Source organism: Meles meles, chromosome 17 (assembly GCF_922984935.1).
Source record: "Meles meles chromosome 17, mMelMel3.1 paternal haplotype, whole genome shotgun sequence".
Lineage (NCBI taxonomy): Eukaryota > Metazoa > Chordata > Mammalia > Carnivora > Mustelidae > Meles > Meles meles.
Window position 1 is genome coordinate 44,112,703 of NC_060082.1, and position 15,008 is coordinate 44,127,710.

A 15,008-nucleotide genomic window follows, 5' to 3' on the forward strand; every position below is an offset into this window, starting at 1 on the left:
TGCTGTAAAGGTTGGTCAGATGACCACAGCTCCCAATTCTGGTTTCTTCCCTTAAAAGCCGCCTGAACTTCAGCCACCTTCCTCCTCTCCCCTCAACCCCATCTTCCCATCTGCAAAATGGTGACCGTGGCGTGTCCTCGAGGCTCGTTTTCAGAATGCGAGAGAATGTGCATCAGGCCCAGGGCCCAGAGCGCAGAGGTGGTGGTGGCGCCCGGGCTCTCTAGAAGGGGCCCTGCCCGATGCCGTCCGACGCGCGGGGGCCCGCGGGGCTCAGAAGGCCAGGGTGCTCCCCTGACTCGGTGTTGGCCTTTTCCAGTTCCAGGAGCCCTGGAGGAGCGGCACGGAGCGGGAGAGCGTGGCGAGAGAATGAAGAAGCCAACCGGCCGGGAGAAGCATGAGGTGGCAGTGCGGCACTCGGTTTAGAGGGCTCGGGCCGGCGGCGGCCCCATGGGCAACCCTGCTGGCGCTGGGCCTCCCGGGCTGGATGCTGGCGGTCTCGGCCACGGCCGCCGCGGCGCTCCCCGAGCAGCATGCCTCCCCCGCCGGCCAGCCGCCCCTGGACTGGCTCCTCAGCGACCGCGGCCCGTTCCACCGCGCGCAGGAGTACGCCGACTTCGTGGAGCGCTTCCGGCAGGGCTTCACCACCAGGTACAGGATCTACAGGTGAGTGCGGCCGGCGGGGGGGTGCGGGGGGAGAAGCAACGCTCGCAACCGGCGTGGGGCGCGCGGGCTGAGCCCACTCCCGCGCCCCCAGACTGAACTAGGAGAGCGGGCGGGGGAGAACCAGCCTCCCATGTTGGTATTTAAAAAAAGAAAGAAGAAAACACACACAAGCTGGAAAACCTGCTGATGCCTCCTGGGGAACATAGCAAAAGGGTTTCTATTTATAGGTTGTGCTGCTTATAAATTGAGGACAAATCAGGCGGTATGGAGTCAGCGTGGGGCCCGTGCTGCCGCAGGAGGTCAGAGTCAAATGCTGGGGCCGGGTTTTAACTAATGGGTTACTTTTATGAGTTGTAATTACCTAGACATGCAAATGAAGCAAGGGCAGCTCCAGCTGCTGCCTGGGAGGTCTGGGGAGACCTGCAGGGTCCCTGGGCAAGCCTGCCTTGACCCTCGGCCCCACCACAGCCTCAGCTGGCCTTGCCCGTGGAAGGGGGCTGGCTCTTCTTGGCCCTTTAGACCTATCCTTGGGAGCATCAGGGCTGAAAGACATGAGACCGGCCAGGTCCATGTGATGAGGGAGAAAACCAGCATGTATTCCCAGCTGCTGGACCAGCACTTCAAACGGAGGTTTCTAGAAATCCTCACCTTGTGTGACCCATAGAGCCTCAGAGCTCCCAGGAGTGCATCTCTGCATAAAACCTTCCCTTTCATCCCTCTGCTCACTTGTCCTGTTGTCATGGCTCTCTTGTCCTCTTCACCTTGCCCCTGGTCGTCAGACAACCCCGGGAGCGTGGCTGAAATTTTTTCCTTTTATCAAAGACATTTATTTTCCAATTACAAATGAGTTTCTAATGCAACAAAAAGAGAAAACACACCAAAAAAGCACAAAAAGAAAACCAGAAAAATCACTTGTTCCTTTGGCAACTTCAGGCTGCTATTGTTAACCTTTTGGCACAGGCATTTTTAGTCCGATGAACATACTGAAATTTGGGGCTCTGATCTAGTACTTTACGTTTCTTATGCACACCAGCTCCTTTAATCCTTACAACAACCCTATGTTGGAAGAACGATTATTATCTGCTTTTTACAAATGAGTTCAATGAGGTCCAGAGAAGTTAAGGAACTTGCAGAAGGGCACACGGCTTGTGAAGAGTGGAGCCAGGATTAGCTTCCAAGTCGTCAGACTCCAGAGTCTGGGTTCTGAAAATATATTTAGAGACAAATTTTTTGTTGTTTCTGAGAGTCTGTTTAGGGTAGTGTAGTGTCTCAGAAATAAGGTTTTAGGCTTTTCATCACTGGAAGACTCCCCAGTGGTAGGAGCGGCCATTTACAGAGGCAGTTCTCCTGTACCTGATTCCCACACACGGAGGCAGACAGAGGGACAAGATCAGATGCCTGTGGGGCCGGTAAAGTCCTGCTCTCAGGAGCAACCCACCCAGTTCTCCTTTCAGACCATTTCTCTTCCACCGTGCTTGGATCCGCTTTGGTCTTGGAAGAGATTGCCATGCACACTCTGCTTCCAGGGCTCTGGTTCTTGCCATCCTGCAAAGACTACAGAAGAAATTCGCTAGAGCCCCTGAGGCAGGATGCCTCCAACTCAGGCTGGGCGAGGCCGAGCTAACACCTGCTCCAGGAGAGCTGAAGGAGCAGAAGAGTTTGGCTCGACTTTCAGTAAATGCATAAGAAACTGGACATGTGCCCTCCCTGCCAATGTCCTGTAAGGTCATTCAGAACGATGCTGCCCTTTATTAAAGAATGTCTCTTCTTTAAGAGAGAAAATCTACCCTAGAATATATTTAAGCAGCAAATCCCTCTAGTCCAGGAAAACAAGATTTACTTCGACTTTTCAGTTCATCCCAATTTTTAGAAGCACTGTTAACACCAAATATATATGTATCTATTTTAAGTATATTAGAACTGAAATGTCAGGTCGGGGATCCCAACACCACCATCCACTTTGAAGGGCTATAGGAACCAGAGGGAATAAACCATCACATTTCTTCTCCCTTAGTAGATTTTTCTTCTCATGGAGCCCCAGCCCCAACCCGGCAGCCCCTGAATGCCTGGGCGGCCGAGCTGGCCCATGGGGAGTTTCTGTAATCACTTCTGCACCATCAACCGTTCTATCAGTTGGTAATGGTTTCCTGATCATTTACGGTGACAAGCGCTTACACTGTGCCATTCTGTTTCTCTGAGGTCAGTTATTGCATTGAACCTGCACTTGGGGAAACAGTAACCAGTCATTCTGACAGGAATGCAGCCTTCTGATATGTGACCCTTTGGTGGGGCGAAGAGAGAGTGGTCACACACGGCTGCTCCAGGAGCATTCTGGGAGTTTTGCCTTGAGTTAAGCAAAATGGTGGATCCATGGATACCGTTGTAGGGTTCTATGTGATCCCTGCAGGAATTCATTTTCGTCCCTTCCGCTTTTGACTCTAGTAGCAGTTCTCTTTGACAAATTCAAGACCTTGCTGACTCTGACGAAAGTCGTCACAGAAAACTGGCAAAATATACATTGAGGGTCATCCCCAATGACCAGAAGGACACTTTGTCTAGAAGGGCACAAGGAGGAAAAGTGTACAGAAAACATCAGCCCTGGGTTTTGAACAATTAGTCTTTCATTCATTTATTTCAGAAAACTTTCTGTACATAGAATTCAGCTGGTGTCCACCTGTGCCTTCCATAGAAGAAAGGAGATAAACTGTGGTGGGGGAAGAATAAGGACTTTCCCGTGGGGCAGAAGCACATGAACTCTCTCCCACAGCAGGAGAGAGTGTCTCCTCTTCTTGGGTGTGAATAGATCATAACTAGAAAATGGCAGGGTTCTACTTAGCAAGGTTCTGCTTAACAGCTCGGAATCCCACCTGTTCTTACTTGGATATCAGAGTGTGCTCTTAACTTTGGAAAGAGAACTGGTTATTCTAGAGAAGCTTTGGCCTCTAACTCTGGGCCCCGGGAGATTGTTGCTCTGTCCATTTCAGGTTTGTATTCGTGTAGGCTCAGGTGCTTTAGAGTGAAGGTTCTGAAGTCAGATGGCCTGGGTTCGAATTCCGGAGCTGCGGCTTACTGGCTACGTATTGTTGAGCAAATTACTTAATTGCTTTGTTCCCCAATGTCCTTACTTATAAAATCGGGACAATAATAGTTGCCTACCTATTGGGGTGATGTGACAATGAAATTAGTTAATTGACGTTAAGCACCTAGAACAGTGTTTAATAGATATTACCTATTATTGGATTGTCCTCAACAAATATTAGCCAACAAAAGAATGGTATTGAGATGAGAACCATGGGTGCTGTCTTTGTGATAATGTCTGCTGAGGGCTTCACACCAACAAGGAGAAAAAAAAATCATTCTCTTGCTTTCCTTTTCAAAGTATGTTAATCTTTACCCCTCAATCGAGTTCTCTTTGGAAGAGGAAACCAAAGGATGAAGGGATCCTCTGTGGGGCATACACTGGTCACCACGGGTAAAAATCTGTCTTCTAAAGTCAGGGATTGCTAACAGAGCAAGCCTTCCTCAGGACATCCTTCAGATGCCAGTCCCTGCCGGCTCCCTTTCCTGGGGATGAAACAAACCATCTCAGGATGGCACTATTACGAGAAGAAAGACAATAGGCACTCTTGTTAAGCCTTCCTAAAAAATAGGATGGGCTTGGCTATCACGCCCAGCTTTGGCAAGTTTTTAAATTCCATTTGCCAACCTCTCACCATGTCCTCAAGTCCTGTTAGACCAAGATTGGAGAAATCAGCCCACTTCTCAGACCCTGTCTCTTCATAGTCGTAAGAGCTTTAAGGGCAGAGATCTTGTCTCCGATTCCATTTGTGACCTCAACGCTCCCTCCCTTGCTTGACTCCATAGCCCCCACTAGGACAAACACTTCAGTGCTCGACCTCTCCCAGCAGCACTGGGAAGCAGATAGGGGCTATCAGGGCCCAAGACAGTGAGACAGACTTGTTCAAGGTCGGAGAGGTAGCCACTCACAGCCAGAAATAGCACTCAGAGCTCCTGACTTCGAGTCTCCTGCTCATTACTCTAGACCATGCCACTTCCCTCTGACTGGTAAGTGCATCTTCATCATACCACGCAAGCTAATCAGGCACCTAAATTGAGCTGATGCAAATGTAAATATGGTTTCTCGAAACACTCTAGCGGTAATGTTCCATTCTCTCCTTGCTACAAATCAAAGTAATGAGCAGTCTGTTTTTTTTTATTTCTTTTTGTATTAAAGCTTTAATAGAGAGATAATCATGGGATTGGAAAAAATCCAAGCCACTATGATGAAACGCTTGAAACTTGGAAAGAATAAATTAAAATTAAGAGAGAAAAGTTAGAAATCATACAGAACAATGAGCATAATATGGTGGTTGGGAGAAAAGCAAAGCTAGATGTAATTCCAAATTATTGATCTTAGTCATTATTACCCCCGTTGCTATCTGCTGTGCTTTTTTAGAAAGGAAATATCTAGGGATACATTAGAAGCCTTTTGGGAGAAAAACAAACAAAAAATGAAATTAAATAGGTATCTTCCTTGACAAAAAGGGATATTATATTTGATCATATTCTGAGCAAATGTTGCCACTTTTGAGAACCAGAGTAGGACCCAGAGGTTGGTAGCATTGAGGCAGGCATGTGTTTTAGCAGGTGCATCTGGGAACATCTAATAGAGCGAGCAGGGATAGAATCAGATGATGTAAATGAGGGCGGTTAGGGCAAAAGAAACTTCCGGCAACAGGCACCGAGCAATAACCCTAAGAAAATACAATCCTTGGGCAGCTCATCAGGATGAAAAGTAAGATTTGGCAACCGCTTACATGTGAGAGAAGGGAGAAACAGGAACAACCAAATATTTGATCCATACTTCTCCAAGCCTGGTTGGTGTACGAGCAGCATCCGTGTGCCTTGAGGACTCGTACCCATTGCAGGAGCCTGGAGCCTTACCCCAGACCCCCAATCACGGTCTGCATTCTACCAAGATCCCCAGGTGAAGAGTATGACATGAAAGCTTGAGAAATGCCCTCGCTGATTACACTAAGTGCTTGGGAGGTGGAGAGGAGAGCAGGGTCGACCAGGGTGGAGAAGGACAGAAGGCAGCATCCCCCATGATGCATTGCAGGGAGTGGGGCTCTTCCTCGTGGATGTTATAAATGACATAGAGTCGTAGTCAAGGGAGGTGAAATTCAGGAATTACTAGCGCCAAGGCACATGAGGATGGATCCAGCAACTGGGAGAAAAGTTTACAAGCAGAAAAGGCTGAAAGGCCTAGAACCAGCCTGTGGGGGCCTCCCGGGAGAGGGAGAGGTGAGGAATGGATAGCAGCTGTGGAAACAATCACACAGGAGGAGCTCCAGACCTGAATGAGCAGCCGAACCGCGTTTCGCGGACTAACAAATACCGATTTGGATAAACAGCGAACCCTGGGAGAGGCACCATCTCCAATTAAGAGATCAAGATCCACATAAATAAGCGGCAACCAAAGGCAACCTGAGTCTGCCTGGGTAAATCCCCGCGATTGCCTAAGCGCGCAGCACCGTGACCAAGGTAGCTAAAGGCCGTGTTACTGCTCATCGTCAGACTGCAGGGGAAGCCGTGATTCCCGGGGGTGGGGTGAGGCAGGGGGGTGGTGATGAGGTGAGCTCTTCCAGAGAAATGGTCTCACCCAAGGGAACCGCTTGATCTCCAATCTTCTCACTGGATCTATATTTTGACAGCGAGGGAGTTCCATTGGGATGGAAGGAGGTAAGTGAATGGTGTACAAACTACGAAAAAAAGAACACAAATTAGAGCAAAATCAGAGGCAGGTGGCAATGATGAGCCTGCGGTTCTGGTCACAGGCACTGTTTTTCCATCCGCAGGTGAGGAGGTAGGAGAGGGACACAACAACATGTTGAGAATTTACTTTGACCGCGAGTTTGGTGCTGGCTGAATGTGAGAACCTCTAACCAGGGTGTCTGTGTGAGTGCTCAGCTGGTGAGAAGATGGTGAGCTGTGTTGGGAGGCCCAAGAAAGCCACTGGCTTTTTTGTTGTTGTTTTGTTTGTTTTTTAAGATTTTATTTATTTATTCGACAGAGATCACAAGTAGGCAGAGAGGTGGGGGCGGGGGGGGGGGGAAGCAGGCTCCCTGCTGAGCAGAGAGCCCGATGTGGGGCTCCATCCCAGGACCCTGAGATCATGACTTGAGCCACCCAGGGGCCCCGAAAGCCACTGGTTTATGGTGAAAATCCAGCTTCATTTACACTTAAAAAAGCAGATACAGGGTAGACTTACCACACTGTGTTTTTTGCTCACTTTGTCCTCTTAGAAGTATTTATGGAGAGTCTCCTGTGTGCATTGCATGATTCTAGGCACTATGGCAAGCTACAAAAGAGAGAAAACAGGGTTCCGCTGATTTCTAGGAGTTCGGTGGCCCCATTTGAGTGATAGTCCACACACCGGAAAACAACTCGGACTATAGCATGTCAAACGCCAGGGAGAAGGCATTTGGTTCCTTCTCCATGACTGATGGACAGATTTGGCCCACGGATGCCATGTCAGAATGAATTCTCAGGATGCCAGTCCCAGGTTCACCCAGGGCAAAATGACTCCTGCCTCAGATTTTCTTATGTCCTTGGGGGTGATACCCAGGTTGTCCGCCTTGGCTTGAAACAGGATTACAAAGGTGGCCTGTGAAGAGAAACTGTAAGAATACAAAACATGCAAGAAATGGAGGGAAAATCCAGGATGGCCAAGGGGAGGAAAACAAGATCAGTTCTGTTTTCAGAGGAGATTTAATAGCAAGATCTTGAGTCAGTCGGGCAGAGAAAAAGAGGATTAATTTTTGCTTCCAGAAATAATTAATTTTATTCATGAATGAATTGCTACTTAGAGCCGTGCCCATGTGGAGACGAGGGAGGTAGGCTTCAGCTAGAAACCATCACGACACAGAGATGCAGGCAGACGGGGACACTGGCTGGTCATGTGGTCTTTTTCCTTTTTTCTCCTCAAGAGAAGAGCTTTTTCTGGGTCAGGGATTCTCATTTTTTTTTTCCTTTATTCTGCTTCTGCCACATTTATCCCACCTCAGGGCTTCCCACATCTCCCACAAGAAAATTATTTCAGTCCGTGTTGCTGAGAACAGTGAGTGACACGTGGCGGGCATCTCTTCATTCAGCATATTTATGGGGCACGTGAGTGTGTGGGCCTCTCCACGAGTGCTGGGGGCGCAGCGGGGGAGGACACGTGGCCCACGGCTGGAGGCCTCTGCTGTCCAGGTGGACTCCCTGGAGGGGGTGTTTGGAGGCCGGGAGGTGTGTGACGCAGTACAGGGGCCGGCTGGGAGGTTTGGTTCGCACACACCAGACAGCCATCTCCTCCTCCAGGACAGAAGCAGGTGAGCACACTCCCCAGGCACTGGGGGCGAGGAGAACACATTTATTACCATCAAGCTGAGCAAGAGATGAAGTTTTGGACCTGAGTCGCAGACAGGATCTGTCTCCCCACAGTCCATCCCCGCTCAAATTAGAGACAAATGGGAGCCTGCGGGTGTGCTGAACAGACTAGCCCAATCCTAAGTGAGGCCTGTAGAGAAGGCAGGCCCGGCAGGTGGTCTCTTGGGGAGCTCCACCAGGGCTAACTGGGAGGAGGGGGATGCTCTCCGAGGGACGGTCCACTGCAGGGCACTGGGTGTCCAGAACTTTCAGTGAGCAGGGGTCTCAACTCGGCATTGAGCACACAGCATCAGAGCGTGGACCACTGGAGAGCCGGCTCTTACCAACCTCGCTGATTTCCTCGTGGGACCAAGGGAGCAGGGGCAAAGAAAAGAGGTGGTTCTGAGAGGGCAGATACATTGGCCCAAATGTCTCTTTAGCTTGGGAAAGAAAGTACAGTATTCCCTCTACTATGAAATATTAGTAAAAATAATAATAGCTCTCTACTGAGGGTTCATTACATGCCCCACATTTGGCTAAGTAATATATATCATATACGTATGATTGATATACATGTGATATATATAGTATATAGACACACACTGCAATTATCATAATGAGAAACCTGCAAGGGAGGTGCTCTCTGTGTACATATATGACAGACGGAGACACTGAGTTTTAGAGGATGTCATACAGCTGGTAAGAGGAAGAGCCGGCACTCAGCCCATGCAACAGAGGATCTGACTATGAAATGCTTATTGAATCAAATATGTAATTTGAGCCCAAGATTCTTAACCAGCCTCCAGTTGTAGCCACCTGTGCTCTCTGCCCCTCCTGCTGTCCTTCTGGCATTCCAGCAGGTCTTTGGGACTCAGAAGAAGGGCCTCTGGGGGGCTCAGCCGGACTCCTCTCACTCAGAGATCCTGTAGTCCTCCGTTTCCACCGTTCTCCATCTGCGCTTGGGCTCTGGGGAACCCTAAGTGGGAGGAAGCTACAGATGAATCTTCCTGAAACAATTCACCCACAGCAAATTCTGTATGTGTCGGCTTTACACTGTCGGTATATTTCTATGAGGGTGCAGTGTAAATTAAATTTCTGAAAATCGAATCCTCTACTAGAGGGACACTTAATGCTATTCCAAAACTCAGTATCTTATTTTTTGCCTGGCAATGGCTTATAAAAATTCAGTGTTAAGTAAGTCTGTAGCTCCTGACTTTAGGATCACATGGCTACTGATTCATAAGCACACATACCCCTTGGAAATGTCTTCTGTTTCAAGGGATCATTTCAGAAAGCCAGAAGAACCCTTCGGTGATGCAAATCACCTCTGCTTATTAGGATGGTTTGCCAATTTGCAGTTCCATGTGCCGACATGGGGGGCATAGGCTTTGGGTCACTCTCCCTTCCCTTCACGTCCACAGCCCACCATGGGAGCAGATAGAACATGGGGCTGGGGCTCCCTGAACAGTCGTGGGGTATGTGGGTGTACTTCTGGGTAGATTAGGGCTGTTACCCCCAGGACATGGTTTGGGGAGGATGAAGGAGTCTTTCCCCTCTGTACTTGTTTAATGCTCCCCGGTTCTGCCTCTGTGCCACGTTCCTCCCTGAGCCCAGAAATGTGCCTCTTTCTCCCTCCCACTGCGAAAAACAGTCAAGCTCTGAAGTTCCCATGAGTCAGGGTGAGCGAAAGTCTCACTGGCCACACAGGAGGCTCTGGTGAGAGAAAAATGAGGTAGACAGACGCGGCACCACACCAAGCCCTTCATTACCAGCCCTGGGGCCTGGGAGAATTCTCATTGTCCTTGTGCGCAGGAGAGCCTTTGCCTTACCTGGGGACCAGGTAGTGACGGAGGAGGGACAGGAAGGAGGACTCTTGGGGGAATGAGTTCTCCCGGATCCACGGAAGCCTGTAAACACCCTCGTGGGATGATCCCTCACCATGGTTGGTCTCCTAGTACCACAGTCAACTGTACACCCAGTAAACCAGCCTGTGCTCGGCTGATTCTGTGTGTGTTCTAGGCTGTGAGTCTGGTCAAGATGGAGAGGAAGGGAGGCTGTGGTCATCCCTGAATGTCCGCCTCTGTCGTCTGGGAACTCAGGCTCAAATGGAACTTGGTAGGAGAAACACTAGCTGTTGGGACGCCTGGATGGTAGAGTCTGTTGAGTGTCTGACTCTTGGGTTTGGCTCAGGTCATGATCTCAGGGTTGGGAGATAGAGCCCCACATCAGGCTCTGTGCTGACTGTAGAGTCTGCTTAAGATATCCTCTCCATCTACCTCTGCCTGCCCCGGCCCCCTGCACTCTCTCTTGCCCTCTAAAAAAAAAATATATATATATATATATAATATATATTATTATATATATTTATATTATATATAAATAAATATATATAATATAATATTTATATATTATAAATATATGTAATATAATATTTATATATTATAAATATATATAATATAATATTTATATATTATAAATATATATATTTATTATATAATAAATATATATATTTTTTTTTTAGAGAGAAGAGGACACATGGCTGTAGAGGCTGATAATACATATTTTGCCTTCTGTTTCCCCTAAATCGGGCAGCATCCATGTTGGTGCCTGCAGGTCAGGAAACCAAGTCTGGGAACTACAGATTCTGTGGTCTGCCTGGGACCCCGGACCAAAGCTTTCAGGGGAATGACTGAAGAAGGCTCAAGGGCACGGGCTGGCAGAATGGTACCCATGATGTTCCAATCTGTGGATTAGAAGGAAACTTGAAAATCACCTCTTTCCTAGACAAATCCCCACAGAGGTGGCCAACCAGCCTTGGCTTGAGCACTTCCAGTCCTGCATGTTCACGGAAGCTGATTTCCAGGCAATAGCTCCAAACACTAGCATGACCCTCTGACGCTGAATCAGTCCTTCTTCCCATAATTCCACTTATTGGTCCTGACTCTGCTTTCTCTTATTTCTTGGCAGTAAGTCTACATGCCTCTTCTTCATGATAGGTCTTTAGATACTTGGAGAGCGTTATTCTGCCTGACTTTTAAGACTTGTTGGCACCATGTGACTTCCCTCTGGAAGTTCTCTCCCTCCCCCACCCCATGTTCTAGCTCTCAAACCGTCCTTGTTTCTTTAGCCTAACGCTCCTTTTTCTATCTTTCTGCATAAGGAAAATATCACAAATGTACTTTGTCATAAGATTTTCTTCCAATTCTGGCTCCCAGGGAGCTAGCTTGCCATGCTCCTCTTCCAAAACACTCAAGGCTTTTGTCACGGAACGGGATTAGTGTAACATTCTGGACTTTTCTCAGATCAGGCATTTTCCTCCTACACTTGTCACGTTCTAGGCAGCTCTCAAAGGTTAGTGATGGTGGTTCTAGGTCACGGCCGGCCTCAGAAGTTGTCGTGTCTGTGCTCTGGAACTGAAGCACCATTGCTTCAAGAAAAGTTGGAAATATGTGCTGGGCTTACAGTGGGTGAAAACAGGTTTTTTTTTTTTTTTTTAAGGTTTTATTTATTTAATTGACAGAGAGAGAGACACAGCTAGAGAGGGAACACAAGCAGAAGGGGTGGGAGAGGGAGAAGCAGGCCTCCCGCTGAGCAGGGAGTCAGATGTGAGGCTCCCATCCCAGGACTCTGGGATGGTGACCTGAGTTAAAGGCAGACCCTTAAATGACTGAGCTACCTAGGCACCCCTGAATACAGGTTTTTCAGTCAAGTTAAAAGTAGGAGGAAAAATTCCCAATCTTTCCTTCAGCTTTTCTGGGCACTGGATCCACCTCCCATTTGATTTGATTTTGGCCACTTAGATTTCATTTCTGTGGTAAAATCATAGCCGGAACTGTGTGCATTTTGTTTCCTGCTGCACTTAGGTCTCCTGTACTCTTTGCTGTGCTTCCCGGACTGGGAATGGTACAGTTACCAGACCACTAACTCCTGCCTCTTCCCCAGCCTCTCCCCCCATTTGAGTTGTGGCTTCCATCTCAGAGCAGTCTTTCAAAGATAGCCTCTGCTCTCATCCCCTGGCTTCACTGTTTACCATCGTTCTTTTCTCTCTTCTCCAGTCCAACCTGCCTGAGGTCCTCCTCGGGTCCCGCTGTGCCCAAAGGATAAAACCTGAATGCAGGGGCGCCTGGGTGGCTCAGTGGATTAAGCCGCTGCCTTCGGCTCAGGTCATGATCTCAGGGTACTGGGATTGAGCCCCGCATTGGGCTCTCTGCTCCGCGGGGAGCCTGCTTCCTCCTCTCTCTCTGCCTGCCTCTCTGCCTACTTGTGATCTCTCTCTCTGTCAAATAAATAAATAAAATCTTTAAAAAAAAACCTGAATGCATTTTCTTGGCATGAATGTACATTTCTTCCTGCTACCTTTGGTTCCAGTCTCCCTAAACGTCTCCAGATTCACCCAGATTAGGTCCCATGTGTCTTTCCATGTCCCTTTCCCATGTCCTGCATGGCTTCTCCCATTTTCTCTGCCCACCAAGCTCCTACTCACCTTTCAACCCACTTAAATATCCACTCTCTGAAGACTTGGTTCTTTCTATGTATGGTTCCCCATCAATATGTTCATATTTCTTCTACAGAACTTACTTTGTGTATTTATTTACTTACTCTGACCTCCTTTAAGCAAAGAACATGTTTTATTTCATCTTTTTATCTCCAGTTCCCAGTACTTGGTCTGCCACACGTTAAGGCTATAATAAGAGAATGAAACCCCTCCATACGAGTAGGATGTTCTGGGACTGAATTAGATGGAAGGAGAAAACAAGTGGTTGAGGCTCCAGCCTCTAGAATCTTACTGTGAAGGTTTACTGTGAAGTTCTGCTACTTCTAGCTGTGGGAACGTGAACAAGTTATTTGGCAGCTGAGTTTCAGTTTTCTCATCAGTAAAATGGGTAGGATAATAGGGCTTTCTTTATGGGGACTCTTTGGCAATCACTAAAATCCCAATTTGGTTTATTTCAAGATAAGTGCATTATTCTTATGAGGGGGTCTCAGGAATAACTATGGAACACAGTAGAGGGGGAAATCTTGGGAAGAGGGAAGAAGAGAAAATGCAGAGAGTTTAATTGAGAAAGAGGAAAGAAAGCAGGAGCAGTCCTACTCTATCAAATTCTTTCTCCTGCAATCTCCAGACATTAATCAAATTTATCACTTAAAATCCACATTCCGCTCTCCCTAACTATAGCCCGAGTTAATCTATTCATTGATTTTATAGTTATAGATAGCTCAAAGTAAATCCTTCACAATGACAGGTGCTTTTCCCTTAGAGCAGGACTCGCACACTACGATTCTACAGCATAAAAACCAAGGGCTCAAAACTAACACCATCTCCATCTTGACTCAGAAGGCAAGAAAAAGAGACCCCATATGGGAATGTTACTGAGCTGAGGAGAAATGGGAGCATGGATGCTTGACTACATAGACAATAAAATCAGGTAATTGAAAGAGCCCCTATCAAGATAGGCAATAAAATAAAGAGTGAAGATTTTTTTTTGCCAGGCTGGAATAGGAGATTGACACGATCGAGGTATTAGAGTGAGCTAACTGCTGGAACAAACAGTCCCCAGATCTCAGTGACTTAGTACAAGTTTATTTAATTATTTGCTTATTGCTCATGTCTGGTGCAATTTATGAGCTAGTTAGAAGGAGATTGCTTCATGAAATGATTCAAGACCAGGACTCCGTCCATCTAGTCACACTCTGTCATCATGCAGGGCCTCGGCATCCTCCTCTGGGTCCTGGTGGACAAGGAAAGAGCATGAAAGATTTCATGGGAAGTCTCCTGGGCTGGGGCAGGGTTCACCTCCTGCTGGCCAGAACTCACTCATGTGACTGCATTTAAATGTGGAGGAAGCTGGGGAAATTTGTGTATCTGTGACCCCAAGGGGAAGGTAGAAATTGCTTAAAGAACACTTCCCAAGTCTCCGCCAAGAGGGATGGAATGCAAGAAGGTGGTGAAGTCCAAAGCCCCAGATTTAAGTTCAAAATGCCAATTTCACCAATACAGGATATAGATGGCCTGGTTCAGCAATTAAAATAAAAACAAAAAGCTAGGGTTGGAAAAAATGGAAGAGGGGTGGGAGTCTGGTTGACTATGAGATTACGGTTAGCCAAGAATATTTTTGTCTTCAAACAAAAAGAATGCTAATGTATCAACTATACTTTAATAAAACAAGGGAAAGGATTTAAGTAAATTTACTATGTAAATACTAAAACAAAAGGAATGCAATATTCAGGTGTGTTAATAAAGGAAATATATTTCATATATATATGAAAGATCATAAACTATCTTCAGTTTTGGTAAGCTCTGTGTCCTTGACTAAGATGCTTATCTGCGCCTCAGCTAGCTCCGCTGTAAAATAGGACTGAACTTGTGTGTATCAATTAACTGTTGCCATAATTATGGACATAAAAATAACCCCCAAACTCCTTTTAAAACTATAATAACCTTTCTCAGTCATGCATCTGTAGATTGGCTGAGTTCAAGTGCTTCAGGCTACAGGTGTGCAAGGAGGCCATTTGGTGTTTTCTCCAATGACGTTTATCTTGGGTCTCAGGCTGAAAGAGAAGTACCGGTGGGAAGGTGGAGAAAGCAATTCTCCCGGCCAGGGCAGGCTAGCAGGAAGAAGAGTGAAAATATGCAATGCCTCTTTGGACCCAGAATTGGTACGCTGTTCCTTGTGTCTGTCTTCATTTGTCCAGAATGAAGTCAGAGAGCCAAGCCCAATATCGCTGGGGAGGGATTGAGGTCCGTCCGTATGAGTGACTGATACCGTCAAGTCCCATATCAAAAGGCATTCTTTCTGATCCAAGCGAGAATGAGGACTTGATCTACCACACTGACATTTACAAGATTGTGGCGATGATGAAAAAAATATGGAAAGCACCCAGGACCTTGCCTGGTAACACAGGGGCTCAGTAGAGACACAATGAGGATAGTTACA

General features: G+C 47.2%; 1 protein-coding gene across 1 annotated transcript in view; it reads left to right on the forward strand.

Annotated features, from left to right (window-relative positions):
* BRINP2 (BMP/retinoic acid inducible neural specific 2) overlaps window positions 1–15,008 on the forward strand; it is a 108,821-nt gene that overhangs the window by 57,803 nt on the left and 36,010 nt on the right. Inside the window, exon 2 of the mRNA XM_045981943.1 lies at window positions 317–663. Within this exon, the coding sequence (XP_045837899.1) occupies window positions 395–663 (269 nt within the window). The 5' untranslated portion in view covers window positions 317–394. The remainder of the gene's footprint in view (window positions 1–316; window positions 664–15,008) is intronic.